This window comes from Medicago sativa, chromosome 6 (assembly GCF_051527215.1).
Source record: "Medicago sativa cultivar Bolivia chromosome 6, Bolivia_mono, whole genome shotgun sequence".
In the NCBI taxonomy this organism is placed as follows: Eukaryota; Viridiplantae; Streptophyta; class Magnoliopsida; order Fabales; family Fabaceae; genus Medicago; species Medicago sativa.
Window position 1 is genome coordinate 32,343,430 of NC_140754.1, and position 17,563 is coordinate 32,360,992.

Genomic DNA, 17,563 nt, shown 5'->3' on the forward strand with positions numbered 1-17,563 from the left:
TGGCGTAAAAATATCTGAATGTCATTGCATTGGGTTTTTGAGCAGAGGCTAAATATTGGCCTGCCGCTACAGTCAAAAGCTGCCTCTGTAGAAGCGTTGCGTAGCTGTGCTTAGGAATAAAAACAAAGAATTATAAAATGTCCTGAGTAAGTTGTGAAAAGGAAACATGAAATGGTTAATGGTAAATGGATTTATGACAAATTATAAGGCTAGTCCTGACCAGAATCAGTTTGACATTCTTCCTGTTCTTTCTGTCATTCCTGAGGTAAGTCAAATAAGGTTTCGTAAACAATTTCACAATTTGATATTCTTCATTACTTCTATTGTATGACTATAGAAAAGGTGCTTATATTGTTTAAAAAATCATTCATTTTAATTATAAGTATGCAGTGAGTGGAGAGTTTTACCCTGATAGTTTAAAGTCAACATTCTTATAATTAAGATATGAAACTTGAAATTCTAAATTGATTTATGATTTTAATTATAAGTACTTTCTGTCAATGACTACTATATACATTTAAGACAAATTCACAAACACAGACAAGTTCTAAGTAATAAACAATTTCACATTTTGAAATTCTTCATTATTGCTGATGCATGATTATATAAGAAAATTTCAGCCTCCACCATAATCCCAGCAGCAATTACTTCAACAGCAAGCTAACTTGGTTCGACAGTTAATATCACGCAATACTGTGAGAACTAAGAACTGTTATAACGAGAGTACAAAACGTAATTTTCACTTGTAGAATACTTCACCAATGTTTATTTCTTAAATAAATGACAGAGAATACAAAAGGTAGTGCAAGTTACAACTCAATTCAACAAGACACTTAGTACATAAGAGAAAAATGACATAACCACATATTACAAAGAGAAACCCCAACAATCTCTCAAAACACTAAATTTGTCCAGATTACACAATCCGGATGTGTAAAACAGGGTGCCTTTAGCACGTCCAGATTGTATATTCAAGAAAAATAGTGTTTAGAGATATGTTGGGAGCGAGGAGAAATCATCTTCCAAGAGTTACAATGCAAATAATTTATAAACCATTCATCTACCTAGAGTAGGAATTTCGCTACACAGACCTTAATCTGATCCACCACCAACGAACTATTGAGTACCCTTCGGTGAAGATGCAGAGTATTCTGCCACCCTATATAATAGTTTAAATGTTAACACAATATTGCAAAGGATAACATTTGAACATATATGACTATATAAAATCAAATAGATAGATAGATACAAGTACTATATAAAATCAAATTCTTACTGCAATGAAAACAAGAAGGAAAAAATTCCTTTTAACTCTTCCAAATTACTAAGAACAGATTTGATACTACAATGATATACTTTTAGATACTAGAACGATATATTATGATGACAATTTGATGTTAAATGTAAGTATATATGAGAAGTCTAAAGTTAAAGTATTATTACCAGTTAAGCATATAGCCCCCATCTGCATTTGACGTAAATTTTATCCATCAAATTATTCATGAACTTAAAATAAGCATGTCTCCAGGAACGCTTGATTAGGATTGAGCCAAATACACCCCAGAAGCCTATAATAAATCCAAATATCAGACTGATGTAAAATCCACGATTAAGAAGCAAATCTTCATCGTCTTGAATTTCAACTTTTGGTTCATGTGGTGGCTCCTTCTGAGCACACAATTTTACAAGTGGTGGGCCACAAAGATCAAGATTATCTTCATAAAATGAGGCATTGAAACTTTGTAGTTGTGTACTCGTTGGAATCTCTCCAGATAATTGATTATGTGACAAATCTAACACGCTAAGCCAATCGATTTGAGAGAGACTAGAAGGAATTAAACCAAACAACTTATTTCGTGACAAATCAAGAGAGTCAAGTGATTTTAGCTTTCCAATATTTGAAGGAATTTTTCCTCTGAAATTGTTTCTTGATAAATTTAATGAGACCAATTCTATCAAATCTGCAATTTCAGGTGGAATCTCTTCTGAAAAATGATTGCTCGAGAGATCAATGCTTTTTAGAAGATTCAATTCCTTGTTGTTGAACACATGTTCTACACCTTTCCATGTCAACAAGGCCTTTAATTCATAGGGTATATCCTGACGCAAAGTTCCTTGGCTGCCAACCACATAATATCCAGTCACACCTTGTGATTGGGAAGTTGAAGCTTTTTGAGTCATTAAAGTGAAATTTTTAATGCATTTGGGAATTCTTCCGGATAGACTGTTTACTGAAATATCAAAAAGTTGAATGCTTTGTAGATAGCAAAGTTCTACGGGTATACTTCCAAAGAAATAATTCCTTTGTAAGCTTAAAACTTTCAACTCTTTTAACTCACTTCCAATCCAATAAGGGACGAGTCCTTCTAATCTGTTTTCTCGCAAATCTAGCATTACTAACTCTGTGCAGTTCTTTAAGGAGGAAGGGATCTCCTCTGTTAAGCTATTGTTCCCCAATAGTAATGCTTGCAGTTCTACAAGTGATCCCATTGAAGAAGGAATCTTCCCTGAAAAATTGTTGTGGCTCAAATCTACATAATTTAATATCTTGAAATTCCTCCAACAGTCTGGAATTTTTCCAGATAATTGATTATTTGAAAGGTCAAAATGAGATAAAGTTGCATCTATACCATTTGCACATATGAACGGAACCGAATCATTGAATTTGTTTTCGGATAGATCAATATCCTTGGAACCTCTAAGAAATGGTGGAATGGGCCCTTCAAATTCATTTGATGAAAAATATAAATAGGAACAACGATTTTTGACTTGAAGATTTGGGATTGATCCTTTGAGATGATTGTTTGAAATGTTGATGCTGCTGCACTCTTGTGATGAGAGTATAGCCCAAAACCCCTCTGGAACATTATCTGAAATTCCAGCATTCGAAATATCAAGTTCTTGAATGTGTTTTTGTGTCTGAATCCATTTAGGAAATGTAAGACCAAGTTTGCATGATCTCAATCCTATACTGTACAGTTGAAAAGGCGGGACCCAATTTTCAGTAAAAGTCAATGCTAGTGAATTGTCAGACAAGCCTAATTCCATTAACATTGACATACCAGAAAAATGAAAGTCAGAGATCACACCACTTAAAGAGTTCGAATCCATCCTCAGTGTCCTTAGTTTAGTTGGAAATTGAATATCTTCAACTAACTTTCCATTTACCTTGTTTTCAGAAATATCAAATATTTCCAACGATGAGAATATTGAGAGATTGGATAGTGTGCCATTGATTTGATTATTGCTTAGATACAATTGTTGGAGTGAGTATCTAGCACATCTAGATAAGTGATGGATTAATACTTGAAGCTCACCACTGAATCTATTATCGGACAGATCCAATGAATTCAACTTACATGCATTCATCCAAAATGATTTTGGAATCCCCCCTTCCAAAGAGTTTGATGCAATGGATAAACTCTCCAACTGAAATGGCAAGCTACTACCTTCAGGAATCTTTCCACTCATCTTATTACGAGAAAGATCCAATGTTTTCAATGATGTGAATGCAGAAAGGTCGGGTAGCGTTCCAGTGATTCCATTATAACTGAGGTCTAACACTTGAAGTGAGTTTCTAACACAACCACTAGACAAACTGTGAATAATTGATTGAAGGCCTTCAGTGACTTCGTTTTCTTTAATATCTAAAGAACGTAAGGCACATAAATTCATGAAAGATTTAAATGCCACACCCTTCAATTTATTATTTGATATGTCAAGTACCTGAAGCGAGTTCATCACTGTGCTATAACCATGTGATAGGGGAGGCTCCAAGTGGTTGTTAGAAAGGTCAAGCTCAACAAGATTGGAACTTATGTTTGACAATGAATGGAATATCATGAATGATGTGAAGCTGTTACCAGATAATCTTAGTTCTCTCAATTTTGGAAGACTACAGGAAAAACTATTTGATGTGAGATCCACCATTTGATTTTTACTAAGGTCAAGCTCAACAAGATTGGAACTTATGTTTGACACCCACTCGAAAATCAAGGATGACACAAAGTTGTTAAAAGAGAGATCAAGGATAGAAAGAGAAGGGGAAAAGTTGAACTTGGATCGACTCAAGGAATGGATAAAATGATCAGAAAGGCCACAACTTTTTAAACTTAGTTCTCTCAGTTTTGGTAACTTACCAACCATTTGCAACCAACTATCAGGATTAGATATTGACTCCATGTGAAGATGGGTTAAAGAAGTAAGATTAGACAACCACTGACCTCCACTGTCAATTGTCAGAGCACTTTCACCATATCCTCCAAGATAAAGCTCGTTAAGGTTCGTAAGCTTTCCAAGTTGAGATGGAATGCTTCCTTCCAAAAAATTGTGGCTGAGATCAAGAAATTGCAAGTTGGAGAGATCTCCAAGTTGATGTGGAATCAAACCATTTAGAAGATTGTTGGAAAGATTCAAGTATTTCAAATGTGAAAGAGACTCAAATTGAACAGGAATTTGTCCGTAAAGATTAAAATATGAAAGATCAAGGTATCTTAGGTTTCTTAGAGATCCCAAGAAACCTGGGATATAATTGCCTTCAAAATTATTTCCACTGAGCTTCAAATACTTTAATTGCTGCAACTCTATCAGTGACTTGTGGATATCACCGCTGATATAAAATGTATTGCCATTAAAGATATCATAATCACCATGAAGGTCGAGCATAAGTACATGGCCAGTGAGGTTGCTGCAACCAATTCCATACCATTCGCAGCAATCTTCTGTCGTCCAAGATGACAACATGCCAAATTTATCAACAACGCCAGCTTTGAATTGCAGGAGTGCCTGCCTTTCACTTTGAATGCATCTAACAACCTCTTTTGAGCAGACAAGCTGGTCTGCTTGCAACACCAAACAGATGAGAAATATTGTTTGAATCAAATTCAAACAAAATGGATTCATGATTGACATTGTGGTCATCACAAGTTATGTTTTGTTTCAAGATATGTATGTAATTTAATTAAATTGTGTGTACTTAATTTCAGTGCCAATAGCTGAATTTATAATAATTACGTTGTGGTCATGATTAATTGTTGCCAAGAACCATAAGGGGAAAAACGACAGGAGTAAAGATAACGTAGAAGACTTTAGTCTTTCATAAAAAACCAAACATGGAGACTTGGAAAATTATGATGTATTTTTTATCACACAAATTATCACATATAGATTTTTGTTCCCAATTACTTAAATATCAATGTATTGTTTGTGGTCCTAATTACTTGGAAAGTTATGTATCAGCAGCTAAAGAAATCCTTTTTAAAATGATAATTTTTCTGTTAACAGATGTTCTTACGTATTTTTTGTCAAAAAATATATTCTTACGTTTTTGAAAGAAAAAAAGATATTCTTACGTATTTGTCAACAAAAAAAATTTGCGTCATTGTAAAAGTATATATTTTTGTGTCAAAAAATATAAAATGATATTTTCTTTTTAAGGAATAAAATGATATTTTTGTTGGTACAAATATATATTTTTTTTGGTGTACAGTACAAATATAAATATATAATATGATCATATAAAGTGTGAAAATATTACTAGTAATTTTTATTCTAACATGCTAAAATAAAATTTATATACCATGAAACATGTTCAATTCGTGTGAATTTGAATGGGATAGTTTGGCTTGTTAAGTGTAAAAGAAAAATAGATAATGATTAATATATTTTTAAGAGAGGTAATAATTAGTATTATTTACCCCTCCACGAAATCCTATCGAGGGATGTTAGAAGGAATAAATATTTATTTGATTAAAATTGAAATATTTATTCTAATCAATTTTATATATGTATAAACATTTTTTCTTACATCATATTCATTCTAAACACATATTCTTGATTATTATTTCAACTTACACAAATTTAATTTATTTACTTTATATTTCAGTTAGATGTTAATGGTTAATTTAATAAATTGTGTGTTTTAATGAGTAATCTTTTTTCTTTTATTATTTCAGAGATATATGAACTTTAATGAATATTATACATATAATCCCAACTGTAATATTATATATGCAATCCAGACAATGCCGTAAAAATACACTAGGTATATTATAAGATGCCGGAAAAATACACTAGGTATATTATAAGAAAGATAGACAATATAAAACCAAAATATGAAATTTTCAGGTAAAACAGAATTAATATAAACAGTTTATCACGATCAATTAAAATTATTTCTTTAGAAATATATATTTTTCATTTAAAAAAATTAATTATTGTTTTTTTGAATAAAATAAATTATTTTTTGTTTATTCAGATTTTTTTTAAATACCAGACCAAACAAATCTGTTATAATCTGATCAAGATCGTGATTGGAAACAAAAATGAATCTACACCATTAATAAAAAGGGTAAAGACCACGTTATGACTTAATAGTCTTTTAAAAAAACAAAAATACAGACTTGGAAAAGTCATGGTCTATTATGCAAAGACTGTTTTCATCCACATATATGTTCTTTGTCTAGTTCTCTAACTTATCAGCATTGTGTGTTATTTCTTAAGCTATTTTTAATTTTATGTGATACTTTTATGATTGTGAATTGGTCATAGCAAAGGAATTCTGTGGGGGACGAACGGAAAAATTGAATTTCAAGCAAAGGTAAATCTTAGGAAAGAAAGAAGATGGTTTTCAATTCATAAAAAGAAATTCTACATCATTATGCAAATTAATATATAATTGAATGATAAACAGTAATGTGAAACAATAAAAAGGAAAAAAGAATACAAAAATCCTATAATCATTATTATTAATCTATTTGTTTTTTACTATAATTAACATGAAATGAATAGAAAACATGGGATATTACTCAATTTAATGTGTTTATTTATAATTTAGGTTTTTATTATGAATATACATCAACCGGTCACTGTTATAAGCAAAAATCAATATTTTAGATTCATTTATTAAATGATATATGTTGTCTATAATAAAGAACTTGTACATCATTAATTGAATGAAAATCTACTAAAACATGATTTTTACTTATAATTGTGACCTAATAGTGTATGTACATTATGAGTCATGATTCATTGGCACCAAGTGAAAGTCATTTAAGAGTTTCTTCTCCCATTTGATAAATCAATTTATTCTCCAATCAGTAAATAAAGAGAATTGGATATTTTCAATTCCATCTATCATTGTTTGAGATCCAATCTTTAACAAAGACCTTGTCTGTAATGAAACAAATGGTGATGGTGTTAAATGACCTTTGATTGGGGTATCTCCGTCAACAACCTTCTTCTCCGGGAAAATGAGGACCGTGCATCTGCACACACTCTGACGGTCAAGTCATGAAGTGTCGAAGAATGATAGGTACACGTGGGTAATAGTGAGCGTACTTGACCCAATGACCATAAGTTCATATTTATATGGTATGTTTAGAGTTTTTGGCCCTTATACCTTTACCTGGATGGCTGTATTTGAGGACAGTTGTAGTCCTTTTAGGGACAATTATTTGGTGCATAAGGTGTGCTATGGACGGGTCAATCCATGCACAGACCACCAGTTAGGCTGGTGCATGCATGGTTCAGTGTGCAGCTTGTTCCATGAACCATACTATCAAGTCTAGACGCATGCATACTATCCCTGGTACCACAAGTGCTACAGACCCAACAAACCTTGTACAAGGAACCCTTTGGAATGTATGTATGGGGCGTCAACCCATGTCAGAACACAATCAGTGGTGAATCTGAGTCGAACAATACGATTTACTTAAGAAAGAAGATAAAGGGGTCACATGTCTTCTTTTTATAATCTATTTAACTATAAACAAACTAGATATTAACCACACGATGAATTCAAATATGGTGTAAGTTAAATGACTTATATATGGTGTCAATCACTGTTTCGCAAATCGAGTGTTAACACTCCGAGTTTACCGAGTTTACGTGTTTAGGTACCAAAATCGTGTTAACTCTGAGGTAAACTCGATTTCTGGTAAAATCGGAAGGTTTGACGAGTTTGACCAAGTTAACACTCGGTAAACTCGTATAAACTCGACCGAGTTTACCGAGTTTTACGAGTTTACATCTAAAAAAAATAAAATAAAAATTGGCCATTTTTCCTGGCCCATTTATTAACAACTTTAGAAACTTGTGAAACTTGTTTTGTTGGATGGTTTTATGGATGGAATACTTATGAAACTTCCGATTTTTTGCGTTAATTTTTATATTTTGATGCTAAGTTGAGAATAACGTTTTATTATGGTAGTTTGGCATAATCTGCCTTTGTAATTAAGTCATATTTTGCACTATTGACTTATTTACAATATTATATTAACTTATATATGTCTTGCATAAATTAAATTTTATATAATTTTAATTTTAGGTAAACTCGTGCGAGTTCTCGAGTCGAGTTTACGAGTCGAGTTTACCTAGGCAAAACGTGTTGAGGTAAACTCTCGAGTTGTAAAACATTGGTGTCAATGAATCCTGACCCGTCCTTAATAATTATTATTTTAGTAATCATGCCTAATTTTTTTCAGTAAATTCAAAGCACAGTTTGTAATGTTTTAAATTATTTTTCACGTAACATGATCTTAAATTAAATAATAGAATTCATTGTATAAACTTAATTTCCTTAATTTATATATTTTATTACTGTAATTTTATACATCAATGTAACAACTTCGTATAATAATTTCTTTATATCTTGTTCATCCAAAAACAATATGGCCTACCTTAAAAATTTGACGTAGGCTAGCCGTAGGTAATGTTAGATATTTGAAAACCAAACCAAAAATTAAATTAACTGAAAATTAAATTCAATAAATTAAATTATTTCCGTTTTTATATATTTTAGGCCATTTACAAATTGATCATCCGAAATCAAAACCAAATCATTATATTTAAGGGAAATTATTATATTCACCTTCTTAAAAATATAATTTCTTTTTGTAAAATAAAAAATATATAATTTCTTATAAAAAAGAAAGTAGAACATGCACGTTGCCTTTATTGAGTTTAGCTCAATATTTTATGATATTCTCTCACAAAATCCATTGGTGCAATTTAATTTCTTTCAAGCAATCAGCGTCCACAATTTTTCTTCAACTTCCTATCCTGGAAACAACCCAAAAGAACTGAACGATCATGACTAATAAAAAAAGTAAAGACTACGCAATGATAAAGTACGTGATTTAGGAGAACAAAAATATTGTTAATAAAAAGTATTTTAGAAAAAACAGAAAGATAGACTTGGAAAAGTCTCTAGTCAATTACTTTACACCTACTATCCAAAGACTATTTACATCCACACTTTTGTTCTCGGTTTTGTTTTGTTCTTGAACTGGGCATAGAGTCGAACTGGGCATAGAGTCGAAAAGAAAACATCATTGTTAAGTGAATGAGTGGTTAATAGAATTGATTTTCAAAAAATCGGGAAAACGTTATAAAAGAAATAAGACTATTACTTTTCTCATCCTATGCGTTTCTCACGCGCCCTATTTTTTTTCCTAAAATGCCCTTCGGATTATATAATCCGAAACTGAGTTCGGATTATAAAATCCGAAATCGTTTCACAACAGAACTGGACAGACCTGCTTGTCTTTGTGGATTCATCATTTTTTTCAAGATATAAAATTATGTAAAAGACAATTAGGTTAAAATTATATCAAAAAATCATTATATATATATATATATATATATATATATATATATATATATATATATTTATATATATAGAGGAGGGATCCATTGACTCCAGGAGTAACTCTTTAGACTTACTCCTAATCTTGACCGTTGATTTTAATTTTAATTAATGGCTATGATTAATTACTGATGATGTCTAGTGTAAGATTATTATACTCCTTCTTCCTTCGTAACAATTGGGCATTGAGAAGATTTTTTTTTTTTTTTTTTTTGTGTTTGAAGAAAGGGCATTGAGAAGATTTGAAGGCTTACATACCATCAAATTATCAATGATACCTTTTATCATAAAAGTATCGATCCATACCTACAAACCTATCAAAACCTTCAATATCAGAAATTTAACATTAGATTAACATGTAATAGTTTTTAGGTTAACAATCCATTGCAATTGAAGGCAAGCCTCTAGGGTTTCATTGAGATAATCGAAAACAAGAAGATAAATTTTAATATGCACGGAAGGCATCAAATCAAATATATATAAACGGGAGTGGTTATGGTGCATAAGCAAAACTTATGCACCATGCATAAGCCCAGACCGGATCCGGCCCACTAAACCAAGCCCAAGCGAAAATTGCTTTCTACATCACTCAAATTGCTTTCTTCACCTAAGAGCAAAACAAAACCAAATTCCAACGGAACCTGCATTTAATTCTCGCCTGTAACAACTTCACCGTCGCCTGAAACAACTTCCGGCACCGGCGTTCACCAACTTCATCACCGTCGTCCTTTTCCACCGTCAAAATCACCGTCGTAGTCCACAATCATCATCACCGTCGTCGTTTTCTGCAGATTTCGTCATCATCGTTCGCATTTCCAACTTTCTTCACCATAACCGCCACCGTAACCGTCTTTCACGATAATCATCACCACCGCATTTCATCATCGTCAACATCACCTTCGTGCAAGCATTCTCAACTTCACGCAAGCATCTTCTTCATCATTACGGTTGTTTGAAACTGAACTTTAAAACTCAACAAAACTCAACAAAACTCATCAAAAATGAAGTTTAAACAGGTTTGAACTTATCTTGTGCTTTGAAATTATTACAATTATGTAACTGCATTTGTGTAACCATTTCTGTTTAGTTGGAAAGTAACTGCATCTGTGTAACCCTAAATTGACATTCTAATTTCGAATTGGGGAAAATGAAGTCAAATTAATGGTTTCAGAGTGATTAAATGTGCTTATTATAGAATGTTTTGTTTAAAAATTATGCCAAAACCATTTGCCTGTGTAAATGGTTTCTGCGAGTTTCACGATGAAACCATTTTGCCGTGGAAATGGTTTCAAAGTGTTAAGTTGGTTCAATTATAGTGTTGTTGTTGTTTGTTTGTTCATGATGTAAATTGATCATGTAGATCTTGTTCATGATATAAGTTGGTTCAATTATAGTATTGTTGTTGTACTTTGTAAGCTCTTGTGCTGAGCAAATGGTTTTGGTAAACTCTGAACAATATGCTAAAACCATTGTGCTGAGCAAATGGTTTTGGTGATTTGTACTCCAAAACCATTGGCTGTATTTAATGGTTTTATTTGATCATCCAGGTGGAAAAAACTACAGAGCAAGGTACATTGCCATCATTCAGTTTAGGACTTACACAAATGGAGGAGGAGGATGAAAAGAATATCAATGACTCATCATCTGCTGGTGATACAAATAAGGATCATAAAAAAAGAGAGGCTAAGGGCAAAAAGAAGAAGCATAAACCAAGAGAGCCTAAGGAGCATTAAAAAAGAGAGGCCAAGGGCAAAGAAAAGAAGGAGCACATAACCAGAAGTAACAAAAGGAAACAAGAGAGTGAAGAACAAATGGAGGATGAACAAAATAATGTCACTGGTTCATCATCCGGTGGTGATAAAAGTAAGGAGCATAAAACAAGAGAGGCTAAGGGCAAAGAAAAGAAGCATCACATAACCAAGAGTAAAAAAAGGAAACAAGAGAATGAAGAACAATTGGAGGATGAACAAGAGAGGCTAAGGGCAAAGAAAAAGGTCACTGGTTCATCATCTGGTGGTGATAAACATAAGGAGCAGAAAGAAGATGCTAGAAGTAAGGAAAAGAGGCATAAGAAAAGGAAACAACAAGATGATGGTGAAGATTCTGATGAAGGACGTTTGAATAATGAAAATGCAAAGCACAGACTGAGGCACAAGCTGAGTATACCTAAGGTATATGAAATTATGAATTCAATCTATCGAAAGAGAAACAAAACAGAGATCATTGAGGTTTTGAATAAGTATGGCTTTGGTGGAATGTTGCATATCTGCAACTGGAAAAGAATCCACACTTTCTTTGTGGATTGGGTTGTTAAAAACTTTGACAGAGATAACATGTGGATTGTATTAAGCAAGAATGAGGTACTTCCATTGAAAGAGGAAGATGTACATAGGGTGTATGAGCTTCCAGTGGCAGGGAAGAAGATTAACGTGGATCTCTGTTCTGAGGAAGCAATAAAGAAATTAAGGAAAGAATTAGGTCTAACTGGAACTTATTCGGCTTCTGTGAGGGTGACAGAATTGGAGAGAATACTGAAGACACTTAAGAAACCAAATGCCTGGGTGAAAGGTGCAATATGTTATATCATTCACAATATTTTGTGCCCCACTAATAGTAGCTTTGTATCTCTCCAATATGCACACATATTTGAAGATCCAGCTGGGGTATCATCTTATAACTGGTGTTCCCATGTTCTTGAATATATGAAAGAAGGCCTGCAAAATCCGGAAGTTGCAAATCCATTAGGGGACTTCCACCTCCTAATGGTGATCATATTATATATTCTGTATATTTGTATTTTTTAAACAAATAAGTGTTAGATTTTTAAATTATGTATGTGCATGTTTTTATTGTGCAGATTAATTACATGGACAAAATGGGGAAGAGAAGTCCTTTTCTGACAGGACAATACAAGCGGCCATCACTTCGTGATTGGGATGTCATGGCGGCAAACCAAGAACTTCAGAAGGTCTATGACATAATGGGACTCGAGCATGGACTGACAGCCGGCGTAACCAGACTGCACAACACAATTGAAGGTCCCCTTGTATTGTGTTTTGATGCAGATACTTGCCCACTCTCTAAGGTGAGATAAAACTGTCAAAAGATGTATTAGATGAGTGGCATAATATTGTGTTTTTATGGTTTTGAAAATATTGTGTTTTTATGGTTTTCAAAATACTAATAGTACATATAAAACTAAAAATAATTAAACCAAACTTATTGTTTCAGTAATAATTCCATCATTTGAAAATGATTTTGGTTTCACAATTAAAGCTAATCAGAACCATTGAAACAGACATATGTTTTTCAAAATAGTAATAGTACATATACATAAAATTTTTGCAGGCACAGATGCATCTTAATCATTGTAGGTCTTGCATACAAATCTACACTAAAACTGCTGAAACCTTGGAAAGAAGAATAGCTGAGGGAAATGTTGAAACTTCTGGGGAAAATGATGATGTTCCAAAAGATACAACCAACGACAGTCCAATTGAAGTTCAACCTGAACACGACGAGAATAACAGTTCAAGTCATGAAAAAAGTATGGAAGCACCTGATAGTGAAGAAAATAGAGGGGATGGAAGCACTGGAAGGGAAAAAAGGTACTGCATCTAATTTTAAGTCTTAACATGATTTAATGTTTGATATCTGCATAAGATTGACACATATAAGCAAATGTATAATTCAGTGAAGAAAATCATGACAAAGATGTATCAGATGAGATTGTTGATGATGATGATGGAGAGAATGAGATTGATGCCAAAATCCTTGATGATTCAGTGAGGAAAGCATGCAATATTTCCGTTACACAGGAAACAATCTTGAGGTTTCCAGAGTTTTTTGATGGGGGAGAAGCTTCAAATGCAGGGTAAGAAATGAATATAAATGATGTGTTTCAATGGTTTTTAATTTGTGATATGTACAACTATATGAACTAACTAATGCTTTTCTATATATGATGTGTTTGTCAATAGTAAATCAGTTAAGACAACATCTAAAGCAAGCAATGTCAATCAAGAAAGGGTGATGGAGGAGGAAAACCAGGAGAAGGACACGGAGCAGGAGAACCTGGAGAAAAACACATCAGTTAAGACAAAATCTGAAGCAAGCAATGTGAATCAAGAAAGGGTGATGGAGGAGGAAAACCAGGAGAAGGACACGGAGCAGGAGAACCTGGAGAAAAACACATCAGTTAAGACAAAATCTGAAGCAAGCAATGTGAATCAAGAAAGGGTGATGGAGGAGGATAACCCGGAGAAGGACACGAAGCAGGAGAATGCGGAGGAGGATAAGAATTTGGAATTTTGTAATGACATTATTGTAAAGTAAGTATCAACCAATGTGACATTTGCTTCATTAAATTCTGCAGAATATAAATTCTGCAAACTAACAATTACATAATTTATTTGACAGCGCAACTCCGTTAAGGTCAGTGTTAGCAGATGAGGTAATTGACTTGGACAATGACAAAAGTGTTAAGGCAAGGAAAAGAAAGACCACGCATGACATATCTGGAAAAGCCCCTGAGCGTAAAAGAAGAGCTGTAAAGAAATCGAAATACCTTGAAAGCCCTTACGATGAAGCTGTCTACGAGTCAAAATGCAATAAGATGCAAAAGGACATATCAACATTTGCATGGAGCAATTCACTTAATGAGTAAGGAAAACCATTTTAAATATTTATTGGCATATTATATGAATTAGTACTTTGTTAGCACTTTGGTAAACTCTGAAAACTATGCTAAAACCATTGTGCTGTGGAAATGGTTTTGGTTAGTTTTCCTCCAAAACCATTGGCTGTATTTAATGGTTTTATTTGATCATCCAGGTGATAATGATGATGATGAATGATGATGATGAGTCAAACTGTTAATGTTTATTTGGCTATAATACAGTTTCTAATATAATATAATATAGTATTAGTACAAATGCTAAATGCTTTATAATAATGTAGGGAGGAGTTTTTGTACTGCTCGGAAAACAACGCTCATGCTTACGCTCTACAAAGAAGAGACTTGTGCACACTTAAAAAAGATGAATGGGTGTCATGCTTTGTTATAAATGCCTGGGTCAATTGCTTGAACTGGAATCAGCAACCAGCTGACAAAATGACAAGACTGGTCACGCCATTCATGAATTATGTATGCATTACATTTCATGAATGTTAAAATTTTAAATACATAATGTTTTGTTCTTTTTGAAATTGATTTTGACTCGTTTTATATAAACAGGTTGACTTGGAAAGACCTGATGCCCTGAATATAACAGAAAATGTTGCATTTGAACGATTCATCCAAAAGCTGAAAAAGTTCAAATACATGGATTGGAAAGCTATTGACCCTTCATGTCTAGAATATGTAAGACTACGTTCATTTTATTTTTGAAAGATTTCTACACATTAATTGTTTGAATTATATGATGTTGATTGTTTTTTTTACTGGTGAAATAGATAATGACACCAGCAATAATTGGAAATCCGGGTAGTCATTATGTATCCTTCGTAGTGAATCTCAAGAGCCAAAAGTTACAATTCCTGAACAGCTTGGCAGGAGATCCACTGCACATGAAGAATGGAGAACCAACTGTGTACAAACGAATGTTTGATGTATGGCTGAAGGAGGTGGAAGCATTCGTGAAAGAATTGTATAAGAAAAGCAACATCACAATGCCTTTCCAGTTTAGCAAATTTACATGGGAAACACCAAAGGTGCCTATTCAAACTGATAAAGACAGTTGTGGAGTGTTTTGCATGAAGTTTCTTGCTGAATGGGAGGATGGCAATCCACAAATGGAATCTTTCAAAGGTTGGACCAAACTGAAAAAGCGTGGGGAGAATGGAAAGGTTGCAAGAATTATGGATATGAGAATTGAAATCTGTTCAACAATATTAACTGACTCAAGCAATAGCAAAAGACAACATGTGGAGAAGGCAGCAACTTCAAACTACAAAGAAATGCTTGAAAAGCTAGCATCTCCGGTTAAATAATGAATTAGCTTTAATGTTTTTTTTTTGGAATTTTAATGTTTTTTAATGAATTTATATATTTCTGTCAAGTTTATGGAGTTTTAAATGATGAGACTATTACTGAAACCATATATCTGTTTTAATGGTTTTGATAGCTTTAATTGTGAAACCAAAATCATTGTCAAATGGTTTTAAATGATGGAATTAATACTGAAACAATAAGTTTGGTTTAATTATTTTTAGTGTTATAGTGCAAACTTATAACATAGAAAAGAATTACTTAATAGGAATTAATCAATCAGTAACCACTTTTTTATTTATTAAGCTTCATCATCTCTCTTTTGTTTCTTCCGTTGTAAAACAAATTTCTGCATTTGTCTAAGTAAAATTGTGGTTTAATGGTTTATAAAATAAAAGAATAATGAAAATTATTATTAAGAAACAATTTTAAATAATGACCTTTACTGAAACCAATAGTACGGTTTAATGGTTTTGAAAGTGTTCTATGTGAAACTAATATAACTGCCTAATGGTTTTGTAACTGCCTAATTAGAGACACATAAATTTCCACGGCCCCACCAAGATAAATACGGGAAAAAGGTATAATAACGGTTAGAGTGGAAGAATCAGAGTCATGGACAGTTGAAAAATGCAATTAATTTAAAAAAAGGAGTTAACTATGGTTTTGTAGGGAAGTTGAAAATAAATGAAACTGCCTAGTATGGTTATTAAACTGCTTAGGATGGGAAGTTGAAACATAAGGATTAACATATTACTATATATAATGAGGTTGCTTTAGAGAATGTTTCAGAATTAGTATCATAATAAGGTCTTGTGTCACTTACATTTCCAGAACAAAAAATGTCAGACGTCACTACTGCAAATTCGGTTCCAGTTGCTGTAAACGGAGACATCGCAAGGGCAACAGATCTTGCAAATGAAGTAAGAGAAATCATCGTAAACAACACATTTGAAGTAATCTATTCCGATGCCAATATTAGAAACCAATTATCCCAACTTTTAAGCCAAATCCGTCCACTAAGACACCTCCTCAATCCTGTTCATTCAGGATTAGTCTGTTCATGTCTTCAGTTGCAAAACATGTTTGCTGCAGGTTTACCAATCATTGAAACTGATACCCTAAATGCAAACATCGCAAGACAGGAACTTGCTGTGTTCGAAAGACAATGGAAGGTGCTCAATGATGATTTTGTCGCTGCTGAAAAAGCAATGACAGAACTATCATTGCAAAAGCATGCCTCTGATACTCGAATCGAAGTATTGGAGAAGGCACTTGCAGAAGAAAAAGAAAAAGGGAAATTGATCGGGACAGAATTTGAGGCATCAAGGGTTCATCACTCGCAGTTGGCGGGGAGGATTATGGCTGGAACTGAATTACGCACAACGTTGCAGAATGCGGTTGAGCAATGGGAGCAGAAGTACAATCAACTTGTGGTATGGAGAGAGAAAGTGTTGGATTGCTGGACAAAAATCAGGGCGTTCTATGGATGAAGAAAAAAGTAATCTTAGTATTTATTAGTAATCATATTTATGTTTTCATAATATTTCTGTATAAGTATTTTTAATTTTGTTATGTTTGGATTTATAATGTTAGTATGGTTTGTAATGTTTGGAACTATAATATTAGTATGTTTTTCCAATAATGCCTACATTGTTTAAAAATGCCTTGTTTTATTATGACTTTAATTTATATCATTTGTTTCCTCTTTGCTCTCAACATGCCACATCATGAACAAATTCAAGGAATGAGTGGTTTCAATTTCGAAAACATAGTAATATTGTCACCGCGCATTACTATTAATTTTACTATTAATTTTATCACTTGAATAGATTGAAGCAAATTGCAAAACTCAGTAATTTATCCACTTAACTACGAATTGAAAATCTTAACTAAACCATAATTATGGTTTAATGGTTTTGATAGTG

General features: G+C 33.0%; 2 protein-coding genes across 2 annotated transcripts; one reads left to right on the plus strand and one right to left on the minus strand.

The window, feature by feature from the left end:
* Nucleotides 1-736: 736 nt before the first annotated feature.
* Nucleotides 737-4,973, minus strand: LOC146914580 (receptor-like protein EIX2). The gene is made up of 2 exons (XM_085717412.1): nt 1,444-4,973; nt 737-1,159 (listed from the first exon to the last, which is right to left on the minus strand). The coding sequence occupies exon 1, from the start codon at nt 4,918-4,920 to the stop codon at nt 1,447-1,449; it is 3,474 nt and encodes a 1,157-aa protein (XP_085573538.1). The 5' UTR covers nt 4,921-4,973; the 3' UTR covers nt 737-1,159; nt 1,444-1,446.
* A 2,548-nt stretch (nt 4,974-7,521) lies between these two features.
* LOC146914581 (uncharacterized) lies at nt 7,522-15,637 on the plus strand. The gene is made up of 11 exons (XM_085721088.1): nt 7,522-7,641; nt 11,194-11,263; nt 11,471-12,411; nt 12,504-12,731; nt 12,995-13,254; nt 13,341-13,520; nt 13,627-13,977; nt 14,066-14,308; nt 14,606-14,792; nt 14,883-15,008; nt 15,101-15,637. The coding sequence occupies exons 1-11, from the start codon at nt 7,522-7,524 to the stop codon at nt 15,635-15,637; spliced, it is 3,243 nt and encodes a 1,080-aa protein (XP_085577214.1).
* Nucleotides 15,638-17,563: the final 1,926 nt, after the last annotated feature.